The sequence below is a fragment of the Setaria italica genome, chromosome I (genome assembly GCF_000263155.2).
Source record: "Setaria italica strain Yugu1 chromosome I, Setaria_italica_v2.0, whole genome shotgun sequence".
In the NCBI taxonomy this organism is placed as follows: Eukaryota; Viridiplantae; Streptophyta; class Magnoliopsida; order Poales; family Poaceae; genus Setaria; species Setaria italica.
Window position 1 is genome coordinate 29,811,447 of NC_028450.1, and position 11,619 is coordinate 29,823,065.

An 11,619-nucleotide genomic window follows, 5' to 3' on the forward strand; every position below is an offset into this window, starting at 1 on the left:
GGCTGGCACAACGGCTATCCGTAGCCATGCGAAGGGTAGAAATGACTTAGGCACCGTTTGACTGTCCCCTCGGATATTTGATACTAATTAAAAGTATTAAATATAGATTAATTAAAAAATTAATTGTACAGATGAAATCTAACTGTACAGATGAAGTCTAATTCGCGAGACGATTCTATTAAACCTAATTAGTCCATGATTTGACAATGTAGTGTTACAGTAATCATTTGCTAATGATGAATTAATTAGGTTTAATAGATTAGTACAGGGTTCTGCAATTAGTCTTATAATTAGCTCATATTTAGTCCTCCTAATTAGCAACCGAACATCCAATATGACACTGCTAAAATTTAACACCTAGAATCCAAACACCCCTTAATGACGGCACAACAATTCACAAATCCAGTGTCCAGCACAGAATTCTTCAAAAACTGAAGGCGAAATTGCCCTCAAGTCCTCAATAGTCAATACAGGTGGCGGAATTGGCCTCGATACAGGGTACAGACATACAACATACAGTGAAACCTCAACCTATGCTATACACGTCTTTGGCCGGATACATGAGGAGAATTTGTAATAAATAAATAAATATTGTTGGGGATGATTTGATGCTGGTATTCATGTAGGTCAGTTCCTCTTCAAAGCCTGATTGCCACTGGAGGCTCAACTGTCAACTGGAGCTAATCACATGCGACGAACGTGCCTGATGGGCGTACTCTACAGCCCCATGCCCATGTGTGTTTTGATTTTCACATGAATAACTCTTTGGATAAAAGTTGCTGAACGAGGTACTGCCCTTCTGGTTCCTGGAGGTAGATTTTGTCATTCAGATAATTCTTTAGATTGTTGACAGCCTCGGACTGCATTTTGTTGCCTTGATCTTTCAGAGCTGGTAAAAAGCACCGCGATATCACATCCAGGATTTTCAGGAATTGTGATCCATATTTCTTGTGGAGTGCAAAACCGGCCATCTGAAAGAGCACAAGAATTTCAGTTAACCACATCCACACCAAAGCGGTGGGTCTTCAAGTGGATTCTACCTTGAGGAAAGCGTGAAGGGCATAAGCAGTGGCTGTGGTAGCTGGCAGAGCATTGAGAAACATCGCAAGCCATCTCCATCCCTCAGCTAAGCCATGAGGATGACGTACACCTTTGATTTCTGTCTGTAAATGAAGTTAGCAGTCATGTTTCTGATCTAGTGCAATACGTCAGTTTACTTGAAAGACGCTTATATCTTAGGAAAATTCACAATCAGATAGATGAAGGTACAAAGCAAACATGCAACAATAATGTGAGAAAAGAATTGTGCACACCTGAATCATTGCCGCATACAGTTTGACGTATGCAACAACATATGTTAAATAACTTTCAGTGCTCTCAAGTTGTCCGTTTTCTTCCTGGTAACCTATCAGTCTGTAATAATCTCTACTTCGTGCTTGTGCCTACAAAATTACAGACATCATGAGAAATTCAAAACTTAATGTTATATAAAATGGTACATGACACAGCCTGGTCTCTGCTGCACCCAATTGTTAAAAATGTGTCAGAAATAATTATGAGCTTGATTATAACTTTTTGGGGTGTTTTCTCATCTCATCTGATAAGAGCCAGATAATAAACAAAGTGCAAATATATTAGATTTCATTACCATGCAGACTTACATTTAAAGCATGAAGATGCTTTGGAACTGTGTATATGCAAACTCTGTTAAACTCAGCTAGAAGATAATCCATTGCATCTGGTACCTGAGGGTCATAAAATGAACAATGTCAGTGTTAATCTTTGCAATTATATTGCTAAAATACACCAAAAGATTTCAAGAGTGCAGCAGAAAATATCACGAGTCAAAATCAACAAGAAACGTCTTCATATTGGTGGCCTTGTGTTAATTAAATTAGATTTGCAGCAAGATCACAAGTGCCCTAAGAGAAGCCATAGGAAATATGAAAAGTCGCGTCATCCTGGCACCATGATGGGTTAAAATTGCACAGGGAAATTACAGCTGAATTTTACAACACAGTTGCCTTGTGTCACTGGCATCAAGACCTATGTCTATACCCAAGTTTTTCACAAATTGGATGTAGAGCATGTGACCATCGTATAAGTTTCAACCTTCCACTCTTCACTGCGTTGAAGGATACATAACACTCATTTCATCCAGCTGATATGTTCCATCTTATTATATCATGATTGCATATAAGCAATTCATGATCTGACTATTTTATGTTGCAGTATCATTTCCATTTCCAAGTAAGGCTGCTAATGGTCTGAGAAATCCGCACCACACCAGCTGCTAAATATATCACTGATCAACTCCACCACACCAACCTGCATGCGTCCAAAATTGAATCGAACCAAACTGCCAGCCTTTTGAAACCAAAACCAAACTGAACTGCATGCCTCCTTACGGTTTCCACCCCATTTAGAAACGATACACACTGACACACAGCTATAGCTATCATCATCAGATGGGACCGCCGCCGCTTGTGGCGGGACCTCCGGTCCTTGTGTGCCTTCAGCGCGGACGACGACGAGGACACGCGCTCCTTCCGGCGGCGGCTGCGGTGGCGGTGGTGCCGGTGGCAGTCACTCCCCAAGGTGGAGGAGGATGAGTCCGAGGAGCCGATGCTGTCGATGTAGGACGAGGAGGCGGCTGGGGACTAGCCGAGGAGATGGGCAAGGATGAGTCCCAGGTGGTGGCGCAATGGGAGCGAGCGACCCCGTGTCTCAACTGGACTGAGCTGAACCAATCTAATGTGAAACAAGAACTAAACCAAACCAGCCTACTAAACAACTCGGCCCATTTACCACCGAACCTAGTCAGCCCAGGTAGCAAAACCAGACCAGTTAAACTGGGCTCAGCCCGAACCATTAACAGGCTTATTTCCAAGCCTCAAAACTTAACCAAAATAGAAATTTCTCAAAATTATATTCCTCACAGATAAGTAGTAAACTACACTTCCCTACTAGAAGCAACCAGCTTTCACTAAAACCAGTAACCAAGGTAGCAATATGTGCTCTTGTACCTTTCGAAATGTGTAGGAGTTTTCAATGTTTCAGGTTGACAAAATCTCAGTCAACTACATTGCAAAGATCGCTACTAAATTAAGACCAAGAAAATAGTGATAATAAGAATTCAACAATGAGTGAAGACTAATGGCAGACGATATTTTGAGGGTGATGAGGGAAAAAACCTGGTTTGTGACTAATAGCATGACATATCCACACGCAAAGGCTAAATTTCCAAAGGTTTTGTCCTTTGTATTTCTACTCTTGACAATTGAAATAATCTGCAAAGCATACTAGATCAGTTAGGTGAGTAAATAAATACGACGCAGAATTTCATTATTATGTAAGAAAAAGGGCAAACCATAGGATTATGAAGTCTACTTGTAGCTGATAAGACCATGAAATCCTAATGAGTAGTTGAAGATGTTCAAGCCTTTAAGTTCTAATGACAACTAAATGGGAAGGTACACTCAATAGTAGAATGCATTTTGAAATAACTGGAGTCATGCTGCTAGCCACCACTGACCACTCCCTCCAATCTAAAATGCAAGTCGTTTAGACTTGAGCAAAAGAAATAGGATCGTGTGTGAAATTACCATGTGAATCATTGATCTGATCCTTCAGTAAGTAGTTAGTATGTGGGACCATGGGAGTCATGGAAAATGAAGATGCTCGTGACAGAGCTCATGTACTAGTGCAATTGAGGACAAACAGGAATGAAAGATTAAAAAAAAAGTGCCTCAAAAGTGTAGCACGACTTGTATTTTGTGAAGAGTGGGGACTGGAGAAGGCAATTTATATTTTGGAACACAGGGAGTAGTACAAATGCCTACACCCACATTATTCGAAATGTTTGCTCTCATTAATATATGCTATAACTGTAAGCCTATAACCGTGTAAGTGGCACGAGTCACTACAAAAATTACATAATTGAACATTTGAGTCACAGAAATAGAATCAGCAGCTGTTTGTCATTCCAATTCATATAGAACACTAATTATGTTACTAATTTAATGAAACCTGTAATAATAATTAGAAAGTGGCTACCTTGTTTGCGAATATAAAACAAGCAATTGGACGGGGACAATCCTGTCCATCTAAAGCTTTAATAAGCTCGCTAGCCCTTGCTCTGCACCAAAATAATATACAATTGGAAAAATCAAATTATGCTCCGATAATATCCACCTCAACAAGACAACAGATGATCACTATTTTTTCACATCATGCGTAAAAAAGGTGATAAAAGGAGGATATATGAAAAATAAAGCAGAAACAAAGCAATGGATGTATGCTCATGCAATTGGCAGCACTAGGTTCAAGTAGTATGTATTAAAATTTTTTGAAGTACCTTGAATTGACTAGTAGATGCTACAGCTGTCAGATACCAAAGTGAATGCAAACATGATGATACAAGATCAAACATGATTAAATCACTCTGGAGGCAACATGATCACAATATCACAAGATAGTATGTCTATTCTAGCCATAATGCAATGAATGTATGTAAAGCTTCCCAAGCATTATTGAAACTGACACGATATTAAGTTATATGCATGCCACCCATAAAGCATATTTGCATTGTTTTTTTTTTGAGAAATAAAGCATATCTTTACATCATTCAGTTATAGGAACATCAATCTCTTGCAAGGAATAACACCAATCAACCACATGCCTGTTGCTGTCAACCAATAATGAAGAACAGAGCGACAGAGCAATATAAAGTAAACGGTACAAAGTCAAGCAAGCAGCAAAAACTGATCTAGCTTATTGTTTCGATATAAGCAATTCCAATTATTCTAATCCAAACTGATAAGAGACATTTTGGATAAATACCTACACCTACTTCACCGCTCTTGAGCTGCAAGGCAAAAATTGCAAACAACACAAAACCATGATGTCTAGAAGGTTTCACGATTTAATAGCCATGACTCATGAGGCGATGCAGGATGATTAAGGAACAAAATGCGACATCCACCAACTTGAAACTAGTTTCGACATTAACCAGTACAAAGGTATATTATAAAAACTAGTCTATCTTACTTTGAACAAGCACTTCACTTATGGTTATTAAATTTTATAATCTCCATAATCAACTCAGTTCACAATTGCTGCAGTAGCATAACTTTCATGCAGTTTATGTAACCATATTCAATTGTGCTCACCTGACACTGTCAGTAGTCGGCATAAGTTTACTTATGGATTTGGCAATTTGTCGGTCATATTTGCCGAATTCCTGCATAATATGATGCCAGCCAGAAAACACATTAGCAACATACTCATCTATCCATCAAATGGTAAGCCAGAACAGTCTATTCATCAGGATTATCAAATCAACAAAATTACAGCAAGTTGTTCAAAATTGCAATCAAACATTAAGAGCTTCAGCTGACAATAAGACCTTGCTGAGATGAATGTTTTCTGGCACTTGATCATGTACTAATGCACGCCTCCGTGATTCCGCTTCTAATGCATATTTATCAGCAAAAACTTTGATACCTAACACAAAAGAACAAAGTTGTTACAATACCCTGTGTCATATATGAGACAACAGACAAGCAGTGTAGGGAAACAAACAGCATGCATAGATGATGATACTTCATAGAGATATCGATTCGACAGTGTACAGTAAATGCAGAGACTCTAGAGAGAATAGATGTGCAAACAGCACCAGAGTTTCCATTTCCTTCTACTCCTAGGTGAATGATCCAAGTATAATGAGCTTTTGACACTCAGAAGCATTAGCATGATTTCTTATATCCCATGAGTTGGATCACTAATGGTACATACAAGCTTGCAAAGTCTTTTTGCACTTTTCTTATTTTGTGGTTAGATCCTGGAACAGTACAAGGTATGGCTGGTGCCAGTACATAACTCCATTCTCAAGTAAATAGAATAGGGTGAAGTTTGGTAAGTGCAGGTGCTGAAGTGCATAACTCCATCACTGAAATACTGAATAGAAAATAAGTTAAATATGAACGTCCATCTTATAAGTTATAAAATAGAAAGTTATAACCTGATGAATTGACTATCAGATGGATCATAGGCATCACAATATCTGGTGTACACTTATCAAGTATACTTACAACTCCAGTTTCTGTTACCAAATGCTAACACAACTGATAATAAACTTTTTTCAAGAAAAGCACAAAGTATACTAATTTCTATTGAATGATTTCAGCATGAATGAGATTGGATATGGAACAGGCAAATCCTACCTATTAGGAATATCAGTACCAGAACTTTAGAACACCTCTATGTACAGAACTACAAAAATTAAGTTTGGAAATCGGTTCTTTAAACAAAAGGAGTACCTGCAATATTATTCTGAGAATTTTGACCAGATTGGGAAGCTGCCGCTTCCCTCGATTTAGCAGCTTCTTTTTCTGCAGCTTCCTTTTCTGCTGCTTCCTTTTGAGCAGCCTCAAATGCTGTTTTCCGTGCTTCGGCTGCTAATTTTGCAGCTTCCTTCTGCCTAGCCTGCACCATAGTTGATGATCTTTCTTATTAGCTACAACAGCCTCAAGTAACTACCACTGACGTAAAGCAAAACTGGTGGTAAGAAAGTCTGCAAAACAAAAAGTAACAGGAATAACTGAACGAAAAAAACAAACAACTTAGATGCAATCAAAACTGATAGACACAGAACATTTACTCTGATCCGTACCAAGTTCACACCAACATTACAACTCTGGACTAAGCCTCAAAAATACCAAATCAAGTGCAGTTGTGTACAGAAAAAAGATAACGTGATCAACGAATCTGAGCAAACTGACCTCTGCTTCTTGCCGGGCTCTTTCCTGCCTTAACTTTTCTTCCTTGATAGCTTGCTCTTTTCTTTTAGCTTCTTCAAGAGCTGCATCATCTCTTATTCGGCGTTCTACAATCTGGGATTTCTGCTCATGATCCCTTTGGACCATAGATAAGTGTTTATCGAGTACTTCTGCACTACAAGAAAAAAAATAGGATAAGATAATACTGAAGCCAGTAAAAACATAACATACTACAAGGTCACAGTTGTACAACAGAATCCAGCTGGTTGATTATATCCACATTTTAGATTTCTCGGCTCTTCTTCAAAGAGCACAATACATGGTAGTATTTCCACTCACTTTTTCCTCTTCTTATTTATTTCTAGCTAACAGAATAGTGTCATTCTCATGATTGAATGAGCCATCTTTCTTTTTTTTTTCTCGGACATGCAGGAGAGCTGCGTATCTTTGTATTAAGAAGGAGAGAAAAGTCCAATTACAATAACATCATCCCACCTTGGACTAGAATGAACCATCTTTCCTAATGTAGGGATAATTGCAAGAAACCACGGTCCTTTACTTCTTTATAATTCATGCACAAGGATTCCTAATGTAAGGAAAATTACTAGAAACCACAGGCATTTACTTCTTTAGTTCATACACGAGGACAGTATCACAATTTTTTGCAATTGGAGGGAGTATATCCTATGACATCAACAAAAAGGTAAAACATCTATCTAGGTTTATCTTAGCAAGCATGCTCTGAAAATTTTATTTAGGAATCTGAAGAGTTAATTAATTGGAATGTTAAAATTTAAGCGATGCAATGGGCACAACTTTCACACCATAGCCACAGGATTCGGGTCGATGCCTCGTCCCATGACCCGGGGTCGTCGTCCCGATTCAGGGGTCGGGGTCGAACGGGGTCAGCGTCCCATTCAAGACTGGGTCGTGTCCCGATTTAGGATAGATCGCATGTGAGGAGGAAGGTCAAAAGATGCTGCTGCTGCTGAGGATTAGTGGGGTTTGGCAATGAGGATGCTTAGCTGCTGCAGAGAAGGTGGGAGAGGCAGTGGCGGTACAGATTAGCTTCTTTATAAGTAGCACATGTACATAATTTATCCCAAAGCATCGACCCGGATGAATTGGGGTCGCGTTCCACATAGTGATTTATCATTCCAAAGCGGTATACCCCCTTCGTACCGCAATTTTATAAAGTTTCAACCCTCGATCCCGTTCCTCGACCCGATCGACCCGGGAACTTTGTGACTATGTTTCACACCAATGCACTAGGCTAAGAAATCAATATACGTGTATCATAACACAGAAAAGATATCTTATAACAAAACACTCCTAAAGATAAGAACACAACTAGCATATAGTGTACTTGAAAAAGCAAATGGCAGTTGCCCTTAGAAGCAACACACATAGCCTGATTATGAGGGATACAGTACAGTAATAAAAGAAGTATTCAACAGAGCAATCAGCATTGAACTAAAAAATTTAGAAATGTTGTCGGTGTGAATCCTTCAATCAATCTAATAAAGATGAGTTGTGCACATAAGTACAGCTTATCTTCAGATTGTATAAAGAAGTACACTGAAAGCAAGTTCCAGATGCCCTTGTAAATGCATACACTTTTCACTTTGGAAGATAGAATTAATTTAACAGAGAAATCAGCATTGCTAAACAATGCAGTAAGCGATTAGCTCATTGCTGAGAGAACCTTCTACGCTGAAGCTTATTTTGGAATTTGGATACAGACATTGAATAGTACTACAAATGATTTGTATCTCATCAAAACAAATACAATTTTTCTCTAGTATTTGTAAAAATATGGAAATTGCAGACTTCAAGAAATGCAAGAGACATTTACAAAGGTACATACATTCTTCTCTGGAAGTGCACATCTAGTCTTCTGTCTATCTCTTTTCTTGATTCTGCATATTTCTGGAGACGAGCGAATGCAGAAATTGTTCTCTGAATTTCATTTTGATGGCCTACCTCCAATGCAGCCAGCTTACTTCTGACGTCTTCCTGAAGAACAAATATCATAGATGATGAAGAGGTTTTTAAAAAGATAAACAATGTGGTTTCAAAAATAGTCCATCATGGTCAAAGCAAGAATGCACGACAATGTTTGTAATTGGTGGGATGTTATGCATCGAAATAAAATAGCCAATGCCCTAAAATAAGCAATATTGCTTCCCTGCTAGAAAAGGTTGACATATTTTGCCTAGCTTGAAAAGTTTCTTAAAAATCAGGAGAAACCATGTACTCCATACAATTGTATGGTTCAGGTATATCAGCATCTGCTAGAACAGTGACATAACATGGTGATACCTAACATAAGGAAGTTTGATACCCTGCTATCTTTCTTCTTGGATCTCAATCTTTTCAATTTGACAAAAAAAAAACAGTGGCGTAGATGAATAGTGTGTTCAAGTTGACCGACAAAAGAAGCTCTTGCTTTCCATACATATCATTGTTCAATTTGAAATCTAGAGATGTGTTTCTATTCATCCATCCAAGTGTGGCATCTCCAGAAAGCATAAAGGGAACAAACATGCTCCATTCAGGATTTCTTACAATATAGCTATACAAAAACCATGTGCAAGTATAAGCATTCTATTGCTTTGGTCGATGAAAGAATATTATCAAATGCAAAGCATAAAGGGGACCTTATGAACATAAACTGCAATAAGGACACAGCGAAAAGAATTCAGTAATCAATTACTAAAACATGCAGGTAAAACAATATAAAATGCCCAGCACACACTTGAACTTTGAGATGATGCTCGCGTTCCAGCTCAAGAAGAATGCTCTTCTCTAGGTTCCTTTTCTCCATTAAGTGGTATGGTTCAATCTGGCCATCTAATTCATCCTCTGAATCACTGCGACGAAACAAAAGGGATACAACTAAGAAATTATAGTCATCAGGCATGCAATTTCGAAAAGAAAGAACACATGCTACAGACCATACTTAATGGTCCAATGGAATCCATGCTTCATAGATTGACCTATTCTCTTCCTTACAATTATCCCCTCCCTCTACAGGTAGTTAATCCAGAAATGATGACACAAATTTCATTAAAAAATGCAATTACACATAAGCTAATTACAGATCAAACTTCACCTGGATTCAAGATCATTACAAAAAAACCTTGCTCCATTGACCACGAGAGCCTGGGACTCCCCAACACTGATACCGTCTTCATCTTCTGTGTCGTCTTCGTCATCAATCCGCATCACAAAGGCCTTCTCTCTCGCACCGCCGTCACTAGCCCTAAAATTAACCAGACAAAGCTCGTCGAACCTTATGCAATGGCAAATCACTAAAGCCAAAGAGGCAATAAGCCAATATAAGCAAGCGAGAGATGTACCAATCCGGCGCTTGCTTCAGGGGCGTAGGCGGCGCGGCGCGGCGGGTGGCATCCAGCGCGTCGAGCTCGGCGAGTACGTCGCCGAGCGTCCAGCTCTGGTGGGGGTCGAGGGCCCTGGGGCACCGCAGCTCCACACGCTCGAAGCCCCTGCGGGGAGGGAAAAGCAGAGAGGGGGAGGCAGGTCAGTCGCGACGAACACCAACAGAAGGGAGGAGGCGGCGAGCTGAGGAAACGGCGGGGCGGGATTACATTGCGGTCGTCGTCCCCGTCGCCGCCGCCCGGTCGCCAGCGGCGTGGCCCTAGGTGTGGGTCAGCGCTCCGGCCTCCTGGTGTATAGGGTTCGTCCTTGTACTCGGAAACTATTGATCAAACTATTGATTCGTATTGGGATTCCTGTCTCAACCATGCTTCACCGAGGGCCAAAAAATTAGCATAAGCAAATCGGCAAATCCACCGGCACCTGGTACTCGGAACCGGATCCTCTGCAATTACTTCAGAGGGACGTCCGAGCCGCATCGCCGCCCAACTTTTTTTTTTCTTTGAAAGTTTCTCGCAAATATAACTAGGAGTATCCTTTCAAAATCTGGACCCTAGCTCGTCGAGCTTACATGTCTCGACGTCAACGGATTTGGCACCTAGGTCGGAGCCACGTTGGCAGCGTGGTCAATGACCTGGCAGCCAGCTTGACGCCAAGATCTATGGCGCAAGCTCGATGCCAAGATCTATGACACCACGGTGCCAAGCTCGACACTTTAACCCGGTGTCCAACCTTCCTGCCCAAGCTTTCTTCCTCTTCTTTCTCCTCCCTCTCGAGTTTTCTCTCCCCACTTCGTCCTACATCACGAATCAGCATATTGGACCTTGGAAACTTTGATTTGATCCGTGGATCTTCGAGAGCAAGGTATCCTCACTTCCTCCTAGTTTTTTTTCACATCGATTCGGTATATACTAGTCGGATATTTAAACTTAGCGTTTCATGCAATTTTAATATTTATATTATACAATCATAGGATGCCAAGGCGTAGAAAAGCTAGAAAATCAAGGTAACCTCAGCGCACATTGTTATGTTATGGGTTCATTGTTGTGGATCAAATGGGAAGCCCTAGGTGTAGGGTTTAACGTTAATTGCTTTCGGTTCTTACAATGAAAATGGTTAAATTGTAGTTATGGCCGGATGACCGGAAATAGTTTCGATCCATTACCTCTGCCTAGTAATGTTCCAGTGCCCATGTGCTTTTGCGACGATCCTTGCAAGGTAGCTAAGTCCGATGAAGAGGACACGTATAGGCAGAGATATTGGATGTGTTCCAATTTTGCGTTTGAGCCTACACTTCATCAGCGCCGCATTAACAACATGGTGAGGAATTGATGTTGTGCAACAATTATTTTGTGTCATATGACATCTTGCATGATTTTTTTTGTTTTGTAACAGTTGCATTTGTTGCAGACCCCCTCCACCGCTCTGTGATTTTGAACAG

At 40.2% G+C, this 11,619-nt stretch overlaps 1 protein-coding gene across 1 annotated transcript; it reads right to left on the reverse strand.

The window, feature by feature from the left end:
- Positions 1-393: 393 nt before the first annotated feature.
- On the reverse strand, positions 394-10,603 carry LOC101775435 (protein GLE1). The gene is made up of 15 exons (XM_004952924.4): positions 10,391-10,603; positions 10,142-10,288; positions 9,895-10,044; positions 9,538-9,652; positions 8,647-8,795; positions 6,783-6,954; positions 6,321-6,486; positions 5,408-5,505; positions 5,172-5,242; positions 4,057-4,138; positions 3,195-3,290; positions 1,662-1,745; positions 1,314-1,442; positions 1,041-1,163; positions 394-971 (listed from the first exon to the last, which is right to left on the reverse strand). Coding segments are annotated over exons 1-15 (1,806 nt in total). The 5' UTR covers positions 10,393-10,603; the 3' UTR covers positions 394-749.
- Positions 10,604-11,619: the final 1,016 nt, after the last annotated feature.